Source organism: Aplidium turbinatum, chromosome 13 (assembly GCF_918807975.1).
Source record: "Aplidium turbinatum chromosome 13, kaAplTurb1.1, whole genome shotgun sequence".
Taxonomy (NCBI): Eukaryota; Metazoa; Chordata; class Ascidiacea; order Aplousobranchia; family Polyclinidae; genus Aplidium; species Aplidium turbinatum.
This window is the reverse complement of record NC_137484.1, coordinates 16,710,467-16,734,195: the sequence shown is the minus strand read 5'-3', so window position 1 is coordinate 16,734,195 and position 23,729 is coordinate 16,710,467. Positions and strand designations below refer to the sequence as shown.

At 38.2% G+C, this 23,729-nt stretch overlaps 1 protein-coding gene across 3 annotated transcripts; it reads right to left on the bottom strand.

Annotated features, from left to right (window-relative positions):
• Positions 1-270: 270 nt before the first annotated feature.
• Positions 271-8,511, bottom strand: LOC145782006 (selenide, water dikinase 1-like). 3 transcript variants are annotated; one of them, XM_082593733.1, is made up of 13 exons: positions 8,440-8,511; positions 7,730-7,832; positions 7,415-7,537; positions 6,864-6,967; positions 5,967-6,116; positions 5,642-5,754; positions 5,239-5,432; positions 4,105-4,317; positions 3,809-3,913; positions 3,577-3,698; positions 2,735-2,806; positions 1,496-1,624; positions 271-774 (listed from the first exon to the last, which is right to left on the bottom strand). In XM_082593733.1, the coding sequence occupies exons 2-13, from the start codon at positions 7,800-7,802 to the stop codon at positions 715-717; spliced, it is 1,458 nt and encodes a 485-aa protein (XP_082449859.1). In that variant the 5' UTR covers positions 7,803-7,832; positions 8,440-8,511; the 3' UTR covers positions 271-714. The 3 variants fall into 3 exon arrangements, with proteins under 3 accessions (XP_082449859.1, XP_082449860.1, XP_082449861.1); XM_082593734.1 differs by lacking the exon at positions 8,440-8,511 and adding an exon at positions 7,960-8,056; XM_082593735.1 differs by having other exon boundaries at positions 272-774; positions 3,589-3,698; positions 8,440-8,507.
• Between the last annotated feature and the right edge of the window lie 15,218 nt (positions 8,512-23,729).

Here is a 23,729-nt window from a genome sequence, read left to right as displayed (position 1 = left end):
ATGATTGGTTGGCGGTTTCATTCTAGTCAAGTTTAGTGGCAGAATTTCGACTTGTTAAAGTGGCTACCTTCGTGATAAGGCCAAAATAGCAAAAATCCGCTAGCTGGCACATCAAGATGACGTCATAATAAAAAAATAACGTCATTTTTGAAATCAGTGACGAAAATCCATTCAGAATTTGACCCGAACCTAATTTTCCTGAAAAGTCGCCTAAAAGTGCGACACCCTAATGTACATTGTACAATTACATTTGTATGAACCCCACGAGCCGTTATGTTGATTTTGTTCAGTTTTAATGTTTCAGAGTGACTGATTATAAAGATACTAAACACTAACTTTATGTACATTCTCAGAACAGAGTTAGTCTTAAAAATAACCTTTCCAATCTTCAAGCCAGGTTACGGTGTTAATATAGCAAAAGATATATTAGTAGAGCCATAAACTAGTGTGAAAACATACAGTAGAAGCCAAACAATCGTGTACCACAAGAAAATTGTCGATTTATTAAAATCTTTGAAAAAGCGAAGCCATGAATTTGGCACACAATTTACAGTTCAACGAAACTACAATAAAGAAAAGGCGTAATATTAGCTGCGAAGTATGCAATCATAGCAACAGGGTTCAGTCAAACAAAAGCACTGGTTCAGCACGAGTTCTCTTTGAACTTGATTGTGGTGAGGCAGTGAGTATATTTCGATAAATCTGTGCAGATATTTATTGGTGATTCTGAAACGTCGTATGTTGCTGGTATTCCTGGGGGTCTTGAACAATAATCTGAACAAGAAAAATAATTGAATTCGAACAAAACCACACGAAAACCTAGATCAGGGTATCCGTTTAACAATTTTCATGTGATGAAACAGAAAGCAAAAATAGCTAATAGAGGTTTGGTAGAAAGTTTTCGATGTTGTACCGGTGCCACAAGCAACTCCAGGATTTGGGCATATTTATTTAAGCGCACATACATGTACGTAAATTGAACGATTTTGGTACAACACTGCCCTTATCAAGAATAGCCTACTAATAATTTAGCTATGGTACATAAAAGAAAAATATGACCGTGAAAGACAAGGTTTTTCGCAATACCAACACTTAAGCAATACTTCTGAACAGGGCAACATCAGACATTTCGAAAGTTCTACAACTCAGCGAGGAAAAGATTACATGAGGCGTGATGAAAATAGAACCGAGTTTAACGCTCAACTGACGACATAGAAACCGCCGGAGTGAAACATACGGAATTCGGTATAAGTGAATATGAGCCAACAGATGATGTTTTCGCCATCACTCGTACACACTGCAGTCCTTACAAAACTTTTCACTGCATTATTCGCTTGTGCTTTCTTATTATTACAAATTGTAGGCTAATATTATTACAAATAATTATTACATTTGTAATAAGAGGTCGTTGTAATAATCAAATTTCTTATTATTACAACGACCTCTTATTACAAATGAGGTCGTAATCGTAACGAATCGCCCACCATCAGGTTACCTGATCGACTTCTTGCGGTTCTTCAAGTGTGACGTTGTTGAGATGGCAGTGTTGCTGTTGAATGTCTTCTTGAACAACGTTAGATTGTATGATGGTCGTCACGTCGTGTTGCTGCACAGGTACACCTGCCTGGTAACAAGTATATAAAAGACGTTGAATCAATGTAAAAAAGACGGATTTTTCTGTCTGGGGCGTGTACGGAATCGTAAAAAAGATCGTTACTTGGCGATACAAAATTATAAACAATAAACTTTTGACTCAAAAAAAATTGAGGGGTGTACCAGGAAACATCTATAGGATAGGCCCATGATACAAGAGAAGGATCCACAGAGGATACAAACTGATATACATGAATCAACAAGTGAAATAAAAAAAATAACAGTACCGGTAACTTCTCACGTACATGCAGCTCCACACAAAGTGAAATTTGCATGACTTCATTTCCTTTGAATCTTAATACTTATAAGTGCCGCTAGTATCTAATTTCTTGTATTTTAGATCCATCTCACATGATTGTTATGTCCTAGCTTAGTGACAAATTCCTGTCTTTTTCTCAAGTTTTTATTTTTAACAAATTCCATTCATTGCTTTGCACAACTTTTCTCAAAAAAATCACTTTCTAATTGGCGGTAAAACTGCGTTTCGCTAGAGTCCGAAATTAAATCAATTCTCATTGGCATATTAAAATCACTCTCAGAAACCATCATCTCAAAACTTCAAGACAACTTTCCACTTTCATTTTACTACGCTGAAGAGATCGGAAGAGTGAAACACTGGCCACTGTCCGTAGTTACTTTTAATAATGTCTTTTTAGACATTATTTTTTAAAGTAAACAAGAGTCAAAAGTCATGCAAATTTCACTGTGTGTGGAGCTACATGCACTTGAGGTTACTGTTATGTTTTTATTCACTTAATAAAATTTTCGTTTGCAATTTCAAACTGCTTGCGATATGAGAAATGAAAACTTACAACACTACAACTTTATTTCATTACGTTTCATAAAACCACTGATTACACTTTTTGAATCATCAAAAAAATCTGGCAACTCTGTAGTCAGAGTCAAATATTTCTCGCCCGACTCCACAGCCCTGTATGATACGGCAAACCGCGTTTTTCAGCAAACCATATTACACAGCCATTAAAGTGGACGGGAATAGCATATCATGATGAATATGAAAATGACTTCTCAAAAACACTTTCCATGCTTAAACAAGCTCTCTATTTGACAAGTCCCTTACCTGTGATGTGGCTTCGTCGTTAAGCGGAGATTTCTGAGCCTGGTGCGCAGCGTTCGCCGACCTGGTTGGCGGCTGAAAATGCACAACAATCAAAGTAAACTTTCCCAAAACGACTACAAAATAATCATCTGTTACAGCAATACTCAATTGATAATGGCGTTTATGTAAGGGCCTTTACACTCTCTTCCACAATATGGAAGTATTTGTGTGCAATACAAATACATAACGTTCATGAGACAACACGCCAATGCAGCATTCAAGTTAAACTTTTTCTGCCTTGTTTAAAACTTACGGAACGTGTAATATCTTTATTTTCGGGTAACGTTTTCCATATAACGTTTCAAACTTAGTCAGCAAAATTACAATCCATCGCTTGTCCTAATTTTTTTTGTCAGCTTCAGCTTGAGGACATGTCGAACATCGACAATTTTTCGCAAAAGGTACATTGATGGAGAAAAAAGCTTGCACAACATTGAGCAGAAAATATCGAAATTAAAATAACTAAAGGAATCGCATCTTAATCTTGTGCCTACTCGGGTGACTTTCGTTGCATAACACTAATAGTGCTTTCGACACCGCAGCACTAACATATGAGGTTTTTTTTATCAAAAGTGTGATTTTTATGCTCTGGACTACAGTTGCAAAAGCGAAAATTTATTAGTTGTTTAAGTTTAGATAACTTGCTTGCCCCGCTCGTAAAACAATAAACTATGAAAGTTAATTAAAATACAGTGCTTAACCGCTCAGTATTCGGCGCAGCAATACCGCAATCTATGCACGAGAAAAATATCTATAAATTTGAGTCGAAAACAAAAAGTGTAAGTGTTTAAAATATCTATCACCTGTGTTCTTACCATGGTCCTTCGTGGTGCTGATGTTGGTGGGACACTTTGCACCGTGCCATCCTCCAACGTCTGAACTTCTATGACGCGGGGCTTCTCAATGATCTTTGCCGTTCTGGTTCCTGGGAAAAATTCGAGCGAGTCAGACATTTTATGGCGGAGAAGTAACCAATGTGTTGCTAACGTTGCTTTCTTTGTCATAAAACACTCAAAACACGTCGAGACGTTTTACCTGACTCTACAATGCCAATGATCCACGCTTGATGTCCGGTAATCTTCTTTATTTCAGCGCAGTACTTAGCAGCTTGCTCCCTTGGTAAACATATCAACAGGCCACCTGAAACGATGGAATAAAGTAACTTTACAAAAAGACTAATTTTTTTTTAAAAAATCTTAAAACAGCAATGAGCTGACTCAAGTCTTATTGAATCACTTTATTATCAACTTTAATGGCTCTAAAAATGAATACAGTACTCTTTCAAAAAAATAGCTGGAACATAAACATTAAACAATTACAATATACTGTACCTGAAGTTTCAGCAGAGGTTCCTCGAAAAAGGCCAAACATATTTCCACAGGTCTTAGCGATGGCAGACATTTTATGCATGATGGGGAGGTTGTGGATTATGAAGTTGACTTCATTGGTTTGTTGTTTGGCTAAGTTTTCAGCATGAACAAGGATGCCATATCCTGTTATATCCGTAGCACCATGGCTGTTGAATGTGTGCATCAGTTGCGCAGCTATAAATGAAGAGAATTTTTTTTACTGAAACAAACCATTGTTTTACTAGTCAGCACAAAAGCATTACTTTATTTTAGCATTAAAGAAGCACAGTGATTGATCTAACCCAGCGTTTCTCAACCTGGGGGTCGCGAAGGTCATTTTAAGGGGGCTGCAAAGATATTCATAAAAAATTTTCGAAATCGCAAAAATTTCCGGAAACATAAAAAATCTTTGGAGCAATCACTTTAGTATACAGTAATGTAGTAGCAGTTACTAATTGGTTGCACTGCTACGAAAGAGAACGCGTAGCTCGGTTGTAGGCCAATTTATCATCGTTTGTTCAAGTAGAATGATATTTCCTTGAGCTCAAAGAAAGAGATACCGCATTTGTACGAAATCCGTTCTCTACTGCTTTGGATGTTGCTGATATTGCAGATGAATTACAAGACCAATTTTATGTTCTTCAAAATGATTCTTCCGCATGTGACGTTTTTCATGAAATGCCCTCTCAGTTCTGGTGTGCTATGCGTAAATCATACCCACAACTATTATAACTAGCTTTTCGAATATTATTTCCATTTGCCACAATATGCCTCTGCGAAAGTGGTTTTTCAGCTCTTGTCCACATCAAAACGAAGGCAAGAAATCGAAGGACAGTTGAAGATGATATGAGATTGGCGATACAAGCACTCAACCACAAATTTCGAAGTTGGCCAAGCAGTTGCAGAGTCAACCGTCGCATTAAAAGTTGTGACATTCACCAGTTCTATAAATTAAATGTTATTGAAATGTATTTTTGTGCTAATTTATATGTCTATAGAAAACAAAACAGGAAGGGGGTCGCAGGCTGTATTAAACACCTAAAAGGGGTCATGATCCACAAAAGGTTGAGAAACACTGATCTAACCCAAGCATACAACAAGTTTTGTTTAAACTACCATTTCTGTTAAGTCTTGCCATATTGAACATTGCATCTTGGTAAGCTTTCTCCACTTCTTCTTCGGTGACGATTGATTTTATACGATTCCACTTTTCACCTTTCTGTTCCAGCCATTGATGAGCATTGCAACACACTTGAGTGCCAAGTGGCTTTGTTAACACCAATACATCACCAGGAACAGCGTTGCACGGCCTATAACGGTTGAAACTTGTTTTCAATTGTCGCATTATTCAGAAAAAAAGTTTATAATATATCTGGAGAAGTTTTGAAAATACTGTGGTGAAGTTAACTTTTATACTGACCTAATAGTCGTTAGAAGCAATATTTTATTGGGCTTCAACCAGCTTCACAACGATGACAAGTTTCAAAAGCAAAGTAAGTAGAGAATATAAGCTACTTACATGATGCATTCATTTGGTTGGCAGACTGCAGTGGCCACACCACCAATTAAGCACCAGGGGTTCAAAACAGTCTGTCCACCTGTGACAGATGTCCCAGCTTCTTCTGCACAATCCTGAGAAAAGCATTTGCAAATCGATAACTATCATCTAAATTGTCATTCCTCAATCATAATATTGTTAGCAATTTTTACACAAGTACAAAGCACATATGATACAATAGAAAAACTAAATCAAGAAACTATTCAAGCTTTTTTAACTCTCTGTTATTTAATAATTTTTAAAATTCACTAACAAAGCAAAATAAGCAGTAATATAACAAAAGTACCTTGAAACCTCGCATCATCAAGGGAACAACTACATCCCGAGCTTTTTCTGTAAGTTTAGAACTCACTCCGAGAAGCATCAGCATATTATCACATTCAGAGACACCCATAGCATACAAGTCGCTGAGAACATTGGCACAAGCTATTTTGCCCTGAATGATGTAAAAACAACAGTTGGAAATATATTTACAAAGCATCAGTTCAGTACCGGTATGCCATAGCCCTCAGGAGGGCCATAGACATATCTCTCTAGAGTAGCATACTGTTCTTAATTATGAGAGAAATCAAGAGCTATAGTCGAAAAGGCACCACTCCGCAATCGATGGATTACCATTAAGTGTCTTGCCAAAAAGACACAGCCACAAGCTCTTAAGCCGTTTCATACTAGCCCCCTTTCAAAACAGGGCTCTTATCACTCAGCTGACAACAAAATGAACCAAATGAATAACAAAAGAAAAAACATTTTCAGTACAGCATTGCAAAATAGTCTATTTAGTCGAAAAATAAATACCAAGCAAAAAATTCTAAACCTTGCACAAACAATAATAAATAAATACATAATAAAGTGAAATTTTGAGTGCTACAGCATATTGCTGATAATATTTTATAGCAGCAGTGGCTAAACTGGCTATATTAACAGTGTTGCAAGCCATGCTTCCAAACTGACAATTTACCAGACACCAGGAAACAAACTGGAAATTTATTTTGTGCTATAATTTTTGGTCACCCAAACTTAATGTGAGTTTTTATGGGAATTTTTGTAATAGTAACAATGAATAAAGCAGGCCATCCTAATTCTTCTAAATACATTTTTTTAAACTTTGAATTAAAACAGTATATATCTATTACTTAAAGAAAAACTGAGACAAGTTACAACTGTCCAAAAAAAAAATTGTTACCATCATGTATGGGTCATCCACTAATGGATAGAAGAAGTCAGTTGTTTGAACCAGTGAAAGGCCACTGAATCGCAAAGGTATTACACAGCAATCCAAACCAATACCTGAAATATATTTAAGAATTAAATAAACAATTAATTCACAACAAACTAACTATTCGCCCGATAGCTCAGTTGGTCAAGCACCTAATTTAAATGCATGAAGAAACCGCAAGATCAAGCAGTGGTGGACTGGTGGTTTATCTCTCAGAGTGTGTGCTTGAGCAATGCATTTTAAAGACTGGTCTTCATTAAGCGACACCAAGTGGAAGAAATGATTCAAAGACAACTACCGGCACATTTTTACAAACGACAATTTTACTCTGTCAATTTCGGTGACCAGGTCTGCAATAATGATTATCTCAAATGCAAGTATGCAAAGCTACCAGGATAAAGTTAGAAAAAAAGCATTAGCATAAAGACTCCCACAATTAAGTCTTCAAATTCGACATTGTTGTTAGGCTTGATCTATCAGATATTCATTGATCAAGTTGACTTTGAGTAAACACATACCCAATCGAGGCAAAATCATTCCACTCATAAACTGCTCTTCTTGGACTTGGTTGGTTCCACCAAGTTCTTCAAGCAAATCATTTAAGACTTTGTTGGGGACTTTGCATCCTCCACCATGAAGCCCTGATAGCAATGAATAAACATCTTAAAACAGTTCTTTAATTAGAGGAGTGGGGCTTTATCATAATAATTTTTTCAAAAGTGAGCTGTCCTATCAAGTTTTGTGCTATGAAGCCATATAAACACTTGAATGCAAATTTTGAGCACTTTTTTAAGTTCATTGATATTCACTTTCTTTGTAGACACAAGACTAACCAGTGAATTTAGTGAGACGAAACTTTGGATCCAAATCATGTGCTTCAGGATCAAACTTTGGTCGCATTGCCATAGTTTTGATGGTCTTTGTAGTTGCACGAAACTAAAAATATAACATTAATAACAGTAAATAGAATAGGCTTAACAAATTTCTTGCTCCAAGGTGATTCTATATTACATAGTTTCAAAAGTAAAACTGCTTTAATCAATTACAACTGGAGTCATCATACCAATAAACTTTTTCTTCATTTTGCTGTCCTTTATTCTTGAAAATTTGAACAATTGAATAGGCTACCACAACTTAACATGCTCACTTCCTAAACCTTATAATAGCAATGTTGCAGATAGTTTATAACCTCATCAAAGAATATTGTTTGTCAATTCAGCTGAAGTTCAACATAGCACACTGAAGCAACAATTTGTTAACATAAAACATTAATAGACAAGCGAAAACCACAAGTTGAAGATTTAAATCCGAAGTAAAAATGATGTAAATATTTGCATTAGTAGCAAGAATCATTCACTTTAACAAAAAAAACTTAAACAGAAACCTCTTCCACTGGAGCAGAGCTTTGGGATAGTGAATGCCGTTAAAAAATGAACGTGTCCGTGTTTATAATGGTCATTAAATTTCAACATAATTTCCGATGATTTCATATTTGAGGGTATGTTTGCACGCGAAAACTTTTTTCAATACCTAAGAAACTTACCAAAAAACTTGAAACAATCCCTTTCCTTCTTCACATAAAACAAAAGTAATCCGCACATGCAAAATTTTACCCACAATGCCACACTCCATATATATTGACCAATCAGACGAGCATATTTAGAAAATTCTTGACTTGGAATCAAGCAAGCGAATCTAGGAGTGTGCAAAGGCTATTTTTTAGAGGGAAAATAGACTCATTGAAAAAAGGTGTTTTTGTTGGTAGATACTTGGTAGTGTTGCCGGGTATGAAACTCTCACATACACATTACAGGCGTCCAAGTATTTTTGATAAATAGTTTTTATTGTGAAGAAAATGTTATAAATGCATTTGATAACGTCCGAATCTCAATCAAATTTTTCAGTAACTTGTGGTTGTTCAAAAATTATTTGTGGTATATTCATTGTGGTATATTCACCGCTTGACAGAGATAACTGGAGATGATCTCAATCAAAACTTGAAGGATGACATCATCAGCTATCTTCAAAACTTGCAGGAGGAGTTTGAACGATATTTTCCCGAGATAAACACTGGCAGCGTTTTAATGAAAGTAGCAAAAAAACCTTTTGTATGTAAAGTGAAAGATGTTCCTGAGGCAATCCAAGAAGAATTTATAGAATTAACAAACGATTCTTTTGCAAAAGATGAGTTTCACTCTTGCAACCTAGAAAAGTTTTGGGTTAAAATATAACATGGCTATCCAAGGATAGGTAGGCTATTCAAGCTCTGAATGTTCTGGTCACGTTTTCTTCAACTTACCTATGCGAATGCGGCTTCTCTGCATTGCTTACTATCAAATCTAAAGCAAGAAACCGCTTTAATGTTGAATCTGATATTCGTTGTGCATTAAGCATTATCTACTACGTACTTTACCAGACATTGAACAACTCGTTGCCAAAAAGCAAGGGCAGCCGTCGCATTGAATATAACTGATGGAATTGGTTACTTTCGTTTTTTAATAAATGAGTAGGGTACCATTTTATCTATTGGGGGTAATCTGATATTCATCTTTGTTCAAAGGTTAAAACATAGCCTACAAAAAAGATTAAGAACCTCGCTTTAGAGTCTGTGATTGTGAACTATAAATTATTTTGCTTTTGCACTTAAGCTTCAATTGAATTTCGTTTATTGCACTTTGTCATTTTTGTTGTGCTTTAGCCTACACTGCGCGTCTTTGAGGGAGCGTCAGATGGTCAGACACACAATTATTGCGTTTCCATGCCCAGGTTTTCCTTGCTGTGGCCAGGGCCTCCGAGAGAAATCAGCACTGGTTGGGAAAAAATACGAAAAATGGGCCCCATAATATTTTTTAGCAAATATAGGCCTACAACTAATTTGTATCTTGCGTTGCATGTTCGTGTTAAGCTGAAATTAGCCTACTTTCCTCAGCATGAAAAGAACTTCGTTCAATGTAAAAATTATCAATAATCACTGGATTACACTTGCAGCAAAAATGCCATTGAGGCAAACTATTTTGTCTAGAAAGCTTTGTAAACACACAATAGGCCTACAAGCAACGAAAATAGTTCAACCAAGCATTCAATTCAGGAAAGTCCAAACTTTTTTCCACTCGAGCCAGATTTGATAATAAATGTTCGCGGGCCAACAGCCACAATAATTTTTCTGAAAACTGCAAAGTTGAATTTATATGATTTTTGTGTGTCTGCAGGCCAAAAATAACACATTGTATAACAACAGGCGCGGGCCATAAAAAAACGTCTCGTGGGCCAGAGTTGGCCCGCGGGCCGGACTTTGGACATCCCTGATTTAATTCAACCCTTTCTGGACTTTTGCAATGCAAAGTTACGGATCACAGCATCAAATGATAAAATTTTGCGACGTCGGAATTGATGCACAACATGTATAGTTAGGCTTTTCAATCGGTTTTGAGTCATAGGCCTACTGGAGCGCAAACAATTCTTTACAAATTTCAGTAATTGCTAAAACCACGTTCTCAAAGTGCAACCGTTGGAGGTAGCTACCGGAACACACAAAAAAATCATAACAAAACTATTTGGAAAAACCTTTCGAAATATGGGTGGTTCGTTCTGGTTTGCAGCTGAAGTTTGCTGTGTGGCTTTCTGTCAAAAGTACCACCTCATCCAAAATGTCTTGAAAAATGTCATTGTTGTGTAGCCTACAAATGGTTAAAATTTGTCCCACATGCCCGCAACTGCATAACGGACATACGATGAAATTTTCTTGGAACTTCAAACTCATCGACGATATGTTTGAGTTTGTTGATACATTTGTCAATTCCAACAACTATCGAAACCCCTTTGCAATGTACGGTAGGTAGAATACATCTCCTTCAAATGATTCAGCTAGTTAAGTGGAGTAATAAAAGCGTTCTGTCCTCAGGAAAAGAAAATCATTTTCTTTTAAATTTATAATTGCCATTGCAACTTTAGCTTGCGAGTAGTAGCCTAGCCTACTCTTCTCAGCTTACTCTTACTTAGATTACATCTTCCTTTAATTTCATTAAATTCATCAGTGAATCTTGTTTAGGACCGTACCGGTAATCCATATAATGCAAAGCAGTCACAAATTTAAAACTGCTAGTTGTAGGCTACTTTAGCATTGACTCAGCTTCCGATCAAGCTCTTGTTGGATCCAACTTGATGCATTTAAGAAACGTCTTTAGAGCTTCAATTGCAAAAGGGTATTGTAAAGCATTGGGTTTGACTGCACCACGCCTTGATTACCCTCTCGAAGTCAATTTCTTTGCAAAATGATAAGACAGCTTTCTTTAGATTTTTTAGAATTTTTCCTCTGACTGGGCTATAACTTTAAAGATGCCACAAGCTTACAGATAATCAATTACTCCAAAAATGATAAGACACTTGAACAACTCTGTCTGTAGGCTACATTATGAATTCCAACTAGATTTAAGCAACAACATCCATTAACAAAAAACTCACTACCTTCCAAAATCACATCATGAGAAGCATGACCACCAAAAGGCTACTTGACTACACGAAAACAGAAGATCTTTTAACTATGACAAAATTACATCCAATTGCAGCAATAATAAAATCAAAAGTTTTAAAACTGTTCGGCCACACTAAAAGATCACAATTCGGAATCAGCAAAGTTTACACAGAAGGAAAAGTAGAAGAAAAAAGAAAACGTGGCAGACAACTAAAACGATGGCAAGACAACATCCAATCCTGGACCGGACTCAACTTGGCGACACTGGGCGAGCTGGCTCAAAATCGCCACTCTTGGAAGCAAATAACTCATGTTGATGCACAATCTGCTGCAGGCGGAGATTATGACTGATGATAATCCATAAACAAAAAATATACAGGACTTACTTTCTTTAATCTTGCTTGGACTGGTACCTTTAACTTTCCCAGATAACTTATGTTGAATACAACTTCCTATGCCTGGCCAACGCAGATTTTGAAGTTAAGGTTCAGTTGTCAAGCAAAAATAGTTTCCGCTTAGCTAAAACAGCCCCAGTTTTCAAGTTGAAACTATCAATACAATCGAAACCGTTCAGTGATACAGAAATCATTTCAGCTTCAGATTTTACGTCTTGAAGCTGTTCAACATCGCCTACCTTAACACGAAAATGATTTGTTCTTGATGAGAAGCATCGAGAGTGACATTTACAATGATTGAGAAATACTTGGAACTACGCACTTCATTTAAGAATTTGTTGATTATTTAGTTGGTACATCTTTACTTTAGTACTAAAAATGGGCCCCTCTCAAAAATGAAAAAACAAAAAACTACTCGTTTTTCCTTTACAATGTTTTGCTAGGGGGGAAACTGGCCCGACTTCCCCCCCCTCTCTGAGCCACTGGCTGTGGCACCCAGGGCCGTTGAAAGGATAATTTTGGCCCGATACCAAAGAGATCATTGAGGCCTCAATCAAGACACAAGAAAAACGCTCTATATTTAGAGAATATGCAGTGATTTTTTCAAGATTCCCAGCCTTTTTAAAGGCACGGACCCATAAAATAATCCCGGGAACGGGTCCAAAAGTACCCTCTGTCAACGCTACTGGTGGCACGTCACAACGTAAATGTTGGACGTTTTTTTTACATATACACTATATACGGTTGTTCCAGACAATGGTTCACCTATTCAAACGTCATATAAAAACCGTTCAAGTCTACTGAATATTACGTCATGGAAGTTGCTAGAAAATGTGCCAAAATTGCACCATCGTTAATAAGACTTGTGTCAAACCTGTTTAAACCTGTTTGGACCTGTTTGGGCCTGTTTCGGTTTGAAACCTGTTTAAACATGAATACATTGGATTACTAGCTTTGGACACCTGTTTTGAATTGCGTGACAATGTCTTCATTTATTGCGTCACAGTTACTTTCTACGTGAATTTGAGATATTGATATCTATTCTGGTCATTCGTAAAATGATTGTTTGAAAGTTGGCCGCACATTTAACTGTTGGCTTAGTGCTTGCTAGCTGGACAAAGGTTCCGTCTTTTATCTTTTTAATCTGTTCTGTAGTGACAGTTTTTAGCGGTGTACGGCGTTGCACCCCCTCGTTTTCGGTAGCCGCGGGCTAATTTTACAGAAATACACTGTTTGAAAAGAAGTTCAAGTGTGTGTTTCTTCGGTCATTACATGCAGACGAACGGATTTGGGAATCTTATGTTACAATTTTCCCACGAAGAGATTATGGTTTACCGCTGTGACCATAAAAAATAAAAGACGATTCTCTGTCTAGTGTTTGGCACAGAAGCACTTAGAAGCAAAAAATAAAAGACGAAGTTTGTTAGTTGGTAGGCTAAGAAGCACTTAGAAGCAAAGAAATAATAAAAGAAGATCTTATTGGTTGGTAGTCTAAAGAAGCAAAGAAAATTAAAGACATTTCTTCTCTGTAGGCAACTGAAGAACTTTAAGCTAAAAAGTAAAGACATTTCTTCTCAGTTTGGTACAGAAGAAAAATAACTTTGACATTTATTGGCAAGAAAGAAGATTAAAGGCAATCCATCTGTGCTTGAAGATTCAAGTGGAAGAATCCAAGCAAGTTTTGTGGACGTTTGGACTTCACATACTCGTACAGCTACGGTATCGTGCATTTAAATTCTTTTTTGTATTTTTTACGGTCTTTGCAGTTAAGTTTTTTATAACTACTGTAATTTTGTGTGTTTGTGTAACTTAATTTTTTAATTGTTAAATTTAGCCCTAACATTTAATATGTCTACACTCGGTGGTGACAGGGACTCGACCGCCGTCGACTCGACTGAGTTTAAGCCTGATGATGTTCTTTGCGGTCGGGCAGGCCATTCTGGGGAGGGACCCATTAACGATGAGGCTAAGTCAGTTCGAGAGGCCCGGTATCTTAGACGGGATATTTTGACTCAAATTGGGAAACTTTCTGTGGCCCTAGGTTCTTTGAGTGATAAGCAGGAACTGTTAATTTTTCGATCTAACTTATCTACTTTAGAAGAGGAATTACGGCATTTCCATGCTCTTTTGACTAAAATCTTTAACTCTGCAATCTTGGCAGAACTTCGTGATAGGGTAGATCCCGAATTTAACTCGTTAAAAAATAACTTCGAACAAAAAGAAAGTGAGTTCTCAGATAGGTTGGATGCTGACATACATCCTGAGGATAGCGCCTCAAATGTAAGCACTAGGATGTCTGAGAGCTCGTCACGGATAGTTACACAAATTAACCTACAGTTAAAACGAGAGGAGCTCCAGATACAAGCTGAGGCCGAAGCAAGAGCTGCTGAGGCCATCGCGAGAGCTGAGGCCATACGAGCTGAGGCTGCTGCGAGAGCTGCTGAGGCCGTACGAGCTGAGGCCATCGCGAGAGCTGAGGCCGAAGCGAGAGCTGCTGAGGCCGCCGCGAAAGCTGAAGCTAGAGCTGCTGAGTTCGCACTCAAAGACGCCCAGTTGAGGGCCGAACAACGTAAAGAGGTAGTTTTAGCTGAATATCGTTCTGAGTTGGGCTCCCGGCGTAGCTCTAGGAAGGGCTCTTCTAGGCATTCCAGAAGTGAACATCAATCGCAGTTTAATTTACCTAACCTTTTCCAGACGCCTGTTCAATCTGTAAGTGGACCTGTACAATCCACATGTTTTCCAGCTGTTTCAGGAGGTCTCGGGGCCGCGGTTAAGGGTCTTCCGAAGGCTGTAGAGCCAAGGTCTACAAATTACAACCGAACTCCTCCCCCAGAGCGTACAGGTCACGGGGCCGCCATTAGCAGTAATGCTTTGCCCCCTTCACAGTTTTTAGCGCCGCTAGTTTTTGATCGCCCAGCTACACGTAATTTGGGTGGTTGTGAGAGGCGTATCGCGTCTCCTGATTTTAACGTGTGTGAGGATCGTGATCGGGCTGTGCATGTGACTGAGCCCACTCAGCCCCTTAAGGGATATAGTTTGTCTTCTCCCGCTAAATGGAGTTCTCAACAGCAGGATTGCTTTTTTGAATACCAAAATAGTAGGACGTTCTTCGATAAGGCGGCCTTGATTGGTTACGATGGTAATAATATGCCATTTGTCTTCTTTAAAAATCGTGTTACGGCCTTGATGGCAGCTTCGCCCTTTAAGGGAACTCGTTTGACTTTGTTGCAAGCAGCTTGTGTTAGAACAGCTGCACAAACGATTGCTAATTTGGTTTCCGACACTCCTGGCTTGTCAGAGGAAGACAGGATAGAAATGTCGTTAGCTCGCTTGTCCCAACGTTTTGGAGTTCGTGGAGGTCTTTTCGCAGAACCAGAAATTAGAAAGTATCGCTATGGTAGCAAATTGACTTCTATCTCTTCCAGTGATTTGAAAGAGTTTAAAGATAAATTGTCGCAGTGTTTGCTTTACGCGAAAGCTTATGGTCAGCGTGATAAATTAGAAGGACGTTTTGTTTTGGATTTGGCTAAGCGACTCCCGTTTGACGCTAAGCAGCGTTATCTTGACTTTTTAGGTGATCAGTATGGTAGCACTGAGGAACCTACTTTTCAGAGTTTGTTTGATTTTGTAGTACGGGAGGAAACGCGCAAGTCGACTGATTTTAGCATTATGCTAATGGGCGATTCTGGTGAGTCGCAGCATTTTAAAAAGTTTGGCAAAGGAAAATTGCCTTCATGTCCGGTTAGGCAGACGTCTGTAAAACCCCATGATAATGTCATGTCAGGAAGTTCGCAGTACTCGACTGCTGTTGGCGCACCGCGCGGTGGTGAGGCTAGACGTAAAGACCTGCCGGCATGTTTTTGTTGTTCGTCACGTGGTCAAGTTGAATATCATTTTTTGTCTAATTGTAAAGAATTTTTGCGCTTGACACCTAAAGATCGGAGAGATGTCATTGTGAAAGCTGGCAAATGCTTGAATTGTTTGCGCCAGCATATGGTTAGAGACTGTAATCATGCAAATAACTGTCGTAAGTGTGGACCTACCAACGATAGGAAACACTATTTTCTTCTGCATGATTTTTATGTGACGTCACATGATTCTCTGGATTTGGTCGATAAAGATGAGGCTGGTGCCAGAGTTCCTGTGCGTAATGTTAAGATTGGAAATGTTAAAGCAGCCTTTAACCGCGTTACTGCTGCTCGTGTTTTGGATCCAATGACTGGCAAATCGAAGTTGGTGTATTGTCAGCATGATCCTGGTTCGCAGTTGACGTTTGTTTCGAGTGATTTGGTGTGCGAACTTGGTCTTAAACCGTATGATAAAGCGTCGTTTAAAATGGATACTCTGGCTGGTCAGAAACCTACTTGTGCTGAACTTGTTATACTCAACATTCAGTCGTTAGAGACGAATGAACTGTTTTGTGATATAACTTCGGTGGTTAACCCAGCTTGGGCTGACGATGTTAAGACTTTACCACATAAGCAGGATTTAAGTAGTATCCGTCATTTTCATGACGTGAATATGTTTCATTTGAATGATTGTAGTACTGTAGATGTACTGATTGGAAACGACAACGCTTAGCCTATTTGATGTGGGCAAAAGAAGAACGTGTTGGTGAAAATCGCAGTGAACCGCATGCTTTACTCACTCCTCTCGGTTGGTTGGCTTGTGGTGGTAAGTCACCCTTAGTTGAAAGCGTTGCTAAAGTGTGCAGAGTGCAGACGTCTTCAGAGTCGAATGTCATCTCTGGCTTTCAGCGTAAAATTGAGTCTCGCGATATGGAAATAGCAGACCTGAATAAAGTCATTCAGGATTTGACTTTGCAAAATGAAACCTGTGAATTGTCTCGCAATGATATTTTGGCTAGAGAACTTGTCGAACCGAATATTGAGTTGAAAGATGGTCGATTTGAGATACCTGTTCCGTTGAAGGAAGATATTGATCTACCTAACAATTTTGTGTTGGCGTCAGATAGAGCTGCTGCTTTAAGAAAGAAAGCTTTAAAACAACCTGAACTTCGTGATTTCCTTACTGACACCATGAAAGAACTTAAATCTAATGGCTATATTGAGCGTGCTGGTGAAGCAGGAAATGTCAAGGGATTTGAATGGTATTTACCATACTTTGTGGCGTCACAATTAAAAAAGCGTATTGTTTACGATGGCAAGTCTGAATTTCGAGGAGCTTGTGTTAATGATGTAATGTTTTCGGGTCCTGACTTGTTAAACCCTCTTGTAGATGTCTTGGCAAGATTTCGGCTTGGTAGATTTGGTTTCGTGGCCGATATGACCAAGTACTTTTTTCACATTTTGGACTCTTCGATTCGTAAGCCCAATTTCATTGAACTGCTTACGTACACCAGTAGTGCCGTTCGGATCGTGAACGAACGCCCTTTGGTACCTTTGAGTGACGACCCTAGGGATTTTACTGTCATCACCCCTGCCTCACTTTTGACCCCATACTTAGACCCATACTGTGCTGTTGGGCAACCACATGATCGTGACCAATTAAGAAGGGATTATCGGTTCAATTTGTCACTTTCTCAGCAGTATTGGAGTAAATGGATCGATTTTTACTTGCCAGGTCTTCAGGGCCGGAAAAAATGGCTAAAAATGGCCGAGAATTTGGAGCCTGGTCAACTTGTAGTGGTTGGTTCTCTCCAAGACATTGGTAAACGTGGGAAGTATCAACTTGGGAGGGTGCATGAGGTAGTTCCACAAATTAGGAAAGGGAAGCCTGTGGTTCGTAGAGCCAAAGTTGTCGTCTGCAACTATGATGAGAGTACGGGGAAAGTGAAAGTAGACTACGTGTTGAGAGATATTTCGTGCCTCGCCCCCGTAAAGAACACCTAAGTGTTAGGGTTTGAGCCTGGTTTTGTCTGCGGTGGCCGACCCTTGTCTGAGCCCGGAACAGTCGGTTATTATCGCAACTATTGTATATAGCGTCATTTAGCGTGTACCTATGGTACCAATTTCATGTATCGTCGTGTTTATTCTTATTGCTGTTCATTCTTTGCATGCCCTTTGTATTTGCGTATTAACTTAAACGTGAGTGATTCAAACAATTAGTGTATCATGTGTTTTTATTCATTGGCTCACAATTGTCGTCAATTCTTTTTTAGTTATGCCATGTCAGACTGTCATAACTAGGGGCCGCTATGTTCCAGACAATGGTTCACCTATTCAAACGTCATATAAAAACCGTTCAAGTCTACTGAATATTACGTCATGGAAGTTGCTAGAAAATGTGCCAAAATTGCACCATCGTTAATAAGACTTGTGTCAAACCTGTTTGGACCTGTTTGGGCCTGTTTCGGTTTGAAACCTGTTTAAACATGAATACATTGGATTACTAGCTTTGGACACCTGTTTTGAATTGCGTGACAATGTCTTCATTTATTGCGTCACAGTTACTTTCTACGTGAATTTGAGATATTGATATCTATTCTGGTCATTCGTAAAATGATTGTTTGAAAGTTAGCCGCACATTTAACTGTTGGCTTAGTGCTTGCTAGCTGGACAAAGGTTCCGTCTTTTATCTTTTTAATCTGTTCTGTAGTGACAGTTTTTAGCGGTGTACGGCGTTGCACCCCCTCGTTTTCGGTAGCCGCGGGCTAATTTTACAGAAATACACTGTTTGAAAAGAAGTTCAAGTGTGTGTTTCTTCGGTCATTACATGCAGACGAACGGATTTGGGAATCTTATGTTACAATTTTCCCACGAAGAGATTATGGTTTACCGCTGTGACCAACGGTACTAAGATCTTTGACCGAGTTAAACACGAAAAATTGATGCAATGTTTGACTGATATAGGCTATAGGTTCAAATGGAAAAGATCTGCGACTGATAGCTAATCTATATTGGACGCAAAAGGCGTTTATTCAGATGGAAGATGGTTTATCTGGTGCAATGGACATAAAACGTGGAGTTCGCCAGGAATGTATACTATCTCCATGTCTATTCAACCTGTATACGGTACTGAAATGATTTTCAGACAGATTGATGGAATGGAGGGTATCAACATAGGAGGTATGAATATATCCAACCTACGGTATGCTGACGATAGGCTACTGTTTTATTGGCGGAATCAGCAGAAGCTCTCCAATCCAAACAATAATAGAAAAAGTGAACAATATTGGAAAGGAATATAACATGAAAATCAACACAAACAAGACGAAAACGATGATTATTACAAAAAAAGAAAATGTACCAAGTGTAAATATTACTATTGATGGAATGCTGGTCGATCAAGTCAAAAGCTTTACCTATCTGGGACACACAATAACTGAAAATGGCAGATGCGATACGGAAATATTGAGACGAATAAAAATAGCAAGAAACAACTTTGTAAAAATGAAAAAGACATTAACAACACGCAAAATTAACATCAACACTCGAAAACGAATTATGAAATGCTATAGGCCTATATGGACTACGTTACTTTACAATGCAGAAACATGGACACTATCATCACAAATGGTTAAACGACTTGAGGCATTTGAAATCTGGATTTATAGAAGAATGCCTAAAATTTCATGGAAGGATAAAATCACAAACAAAGAAGTACTATCCAGAATACAAACAATTAAATCAAGAAAATTGAAATATTTTGCCACATGATTCGCAATAATTCTATTCTAAGACAACTAGCCTACTAGAAGGAAAAATGAACGGCAAACGAAATAGGGGCAGACCACCAAAAATTTGGACTAATGATATTGAAGACTGGTCAGGATTTAATTACAAAACTGCAGTAAAAGAATCTCACAACAGAGAAACTTGGCGTCTCATTGCCTCCAACCCTCGACGAGAAGAAGGAACTTAATGATGATGATACTGAGTCAGTGGACAAAAGAAATAATTGAAATGGCTTTTGAGACTATGAAAGGAATTTCAACACTTTAGTACAACTTCAAAGATAGCAAGCCTAACTGGGTCCCACTGAAAATTCAAGTGGGCATCTGGGCTTTTGGGTATACCATGTGGGTTACTTATAGGCCACAAATGTGCTAACACAAATCCAATTTTTCAAGTTTGTTTAATTAATTGCCCAAAAGCCCCATATCTTAATCTTAACTTCGTATTAATTTTTTTTAGTCTAAAACGAAAGCAGGAAATATGAGCACTAATGTACACTTGTACAGTAGGTTGAATCTGGGTAGCCCAGTTGTAAAATCATCCAAACATGGGTGGTACCGGTAGGTGAATTTCTCAATATTAAAAAAATGTTTTTACAAAGCAAAAAATATTTTTATTGGCTGTATAAGAACAACTTTGTCCATGTTGTTTTTATACTGCCAATATTTATGGCAAGGGTTAAATGTGATATCTCATGTGGGTTCAATTTGGGCATCGCATCGCAAGTTTTTTGGCTTGAGGTTCAATGGCTCATCGCATTTGTCTGCAACCCAGATTAGGCTACTAAGGCCATCAGTTAGGCACCCCGGTTGAGGTCCAACACATTGCCCATTTTGCACCAAGATGGGCCCCAGTTGTCATTGCTGGCTGCTGATTGCACCATGATCCAACTCAGGGTGTTTCAAGTTTGCCACCATTTGGTTTGGGGCCACATTGGCTTGCTATTGTGATCCACACAGAGCAAGCTACATCAGTATTAAAAATACGTAAGGATAATGATCATGTTTTATTTGGCGATCTCAAACATTGGTAAAATTTTTACAACAAAATTTCTTGATTTTACTTTGCATAAGCCTACTTGTAAATGAGCGCATAAATGGACAAAATGAAGTAACGATCACTTCGTCAAAAGAAACGCGAAGGTAACTTTTTCAAAGAAAGGACTTTGGCAAAGACCAGGCCAAGCAGGCCTAATTGAAGTAGCCTACCCACTTATACAGGGTTGGAAGTCGTTAGTCAAAACTCAAAAGCAATGACTTTCCGCTATCGATACGTAAAAAAATTAATGAATAGCAATTAGCCTACTAAAAACAATTCAAAAAAATAACGAGCAACCCGCAAACTCAAAAAAAAAATACGCAAACTCGAAAACAAAAAACAAGCCCAAACTTGAGGGAAAACCGCAAGGTTGACAACACTGTTAACGGGTAGCCACTTTAACAAGTCGAAATTCTGCCACTGCGAATGACTACAATGCAACCGCCAACCAATCAGAACATGTTATAAGAGGCTACCGTCCAATTGTGACCCTTCTAGCACTCATCCAGAGAGTTAATGCTTGTTTTGAACTTTATTTGGTAATTACAGAAGAGAAAGAGCAATAGCAGTGGTGAGAATCGAACCCGCGTCAATGAAATGACTACTTTCTAGCCCTAACCTTAACCCCTAAGCCAACCAGCTGACAAAAAATCCATCACTTAATTTGCTTTCTATCATCTTCTTTTCGCCATTTTTTACGTCACTTAAACCGTAGCTTATGATTGGTTGGCGGTTTCATTCTAGTCAAGTTTAGTGGCAGAATTTCGACTTGTTAAAGTGGCTACCCTGTTAACGACTCTCACTGGCATGGTTTTTCTGAACTGTGTTGCCGCAAAATTTTCCTTAATCCTTTAAAGTTCGTAAAATCGTAAACCGGAAGGGGACTAGGTCGGATAGTAATCAGAAAACTAAATCTTGTAAATTCGTTTTAACGACGACAACAAAAAATGATTCAGCAGTTCTCCTAAATATCGATTAGTGAAAAACGAATAATGATTTCGTTGCTTGCATAAAAAAGCAGTGAATAACGCGCGTTCGATATTTATTTTTAAAAGGAATGGATATAAGTATTCGATATTCAGAAAGCAACGAATAACGCTATCGAATAGTGACAACTAGTCGTTACTTCCAACCCTGCACTTATATAGAACAAATGCGTGCTTATTCTCAACACGCCATCCCAGCTAGCAAATCTGTCATTTGTGATACTGGTTTAACATCTGCAGACATTGAATAGATGCAAAATATGATAGATTTGTTGACTGGAACATCACACGAGTTTCTCAGGATTACCATGCATGTTTACCGAAAACAATGTTGTTGCAACAGCACGAAAACGTTTCAACGAACTGCTGCTGTCACGTTTTTAAGCAGAACTTATCTTTGGTAAAACGTTGCATTGAGATATAAGTGACCAAGCACAGAAAAACAAGCGGAAGTGACGCATAACAAAGCCTAAGTTTGTAATTACACTAATATCAATTTTCTCATGAACCGTGTTGTGTTAATGTATTCGAACAAGAAATTAGGATCTCAGTCAGCTAGTCAGTCGTTTTTCACATTGAGTCAACGTATGCAGACGTTGAGTCATTGTAAAAAACGCCTGTTTTGTTGTCTGGGATGTAGCCCACTTTTTTAAAACCAAGGGAAATAAAGTTATCGCCTATCACTTTGTTCCAAAATATACTGTATAAATTAGGGTGTCCCACTTTTAAGCGACTTTTCAGGAAAATTAGGTTCGGGTCAAATTCTGAATGGATTTTCGTCACTGATTTCAAAAATGACGTTATTTTTTCATTATGACGTCATCTTGATGTGCCAGCTAGCGGATTTTTGCTATTTTGGCCTTATCACGAATATGGTAAGAGCTAGAGAGTTGGAACTTGCGCCAAAATGACCGGAAGGGACGATTTCCTATTTGTTGTCAATACAATATGAAACGCTAACTGCAACAGAAAAGAAGTTATTTTGAAAAAACATGTTTTTGCTCATTTTTGGACAAAAATATGAGAAACACGGCAATTTTGCTACAGTGACGCTTTTATTTCGGTTAAGTTGCTGTGATGCGCCACATTGTTTAACAATTAAGTACAGTGGTAGTAGTCTAGCATATTGTATTTACAATTGATTATATACCTCAGCATTGATTTTTACATGCATGTTGCAATTACTAATACTAGCTAACTTTAAACCCTTGATCATTTCGTTCAAAGATCTATCAAACAAAACCACCATTCAACAACACAACACAGTTCAATGGGATTATTTATCACACCATACCGTGCAAAGTAGCACAAATGCGCAAGTCTGTTTTGGCCAAATCATCTTGGTCATCTCGAATCAAGCCGTTCACAACGCGTTTTAGTCTGCCAATAAAGCGCTCTGTTCCTCGATTGTTGTTGTTGATCATACGCAAAAACACTGATGGAGATGAAAAACATGCAATGCGTGGAGCCATCTTTCTTTCTTCGGAGAAAAAATCACGTAAGTTGCCACACTTCAAAAGCGTCTGCTCGATATCAACGTTTCTTGGAAAACTTTTCTGTCTTGCCGCATCAGCAGCAAAAGGCGGAGCTTCAGCGTGGAGAACTGAAAGCAACGTTTTAGGGCTCAACCATTGGGATGCATGCTTAACGAAATGTTTTAGAACAGCGTTGAATACTGGTTCATCCACAGATTTATATGCAAGTAATAAATCTCTTGTAAGCAGTACCAATTGAGGGACCTTCAGCAGCGGAAGGTTTAAGATGGATGACTAAAAATGCTGGCAAATAAACACAAACAATAAAAGAAACCATACGTTGAAGTTTAGGGATATCCTGAGGCCCAACACAATACCCAAAAATCAGCAATTTTAAGTAACCACTCGCTGTTGTTATCCAACGCGCATGGGACACGCTTTCTTGACGATATAAAAGTAGGGGTTTCAAATTTCCTGGAACATCTATCACTAAATGAACTGCCATAGCATGAAGACACATATGGTCGCTCCGAAAAGATGAATCTTAGCTTCTTTCTTGTGCTCAGAAAACCATAAGATCTTGGCTTTTAAATGATTTGCGGCTATAGCTGTGATGAAACTTTACAATATTGTCGGATTTTCAGATGTTGGGGCTTAAGTTTTGGTATTTTCTTAATTCTTCTTCTTCTTTTATTGTCGCACTTGATTCCAAGCATTGACTGCCTCGTGTATGAAAAGTTTCCAGGATTCTCTGTTGTTTGCTTTGTGTATTAGGTATATGTTGGTGTTAGTTTTGTCGGTTTGTTGGTTTAAGTATGTTAATCTTTGTCT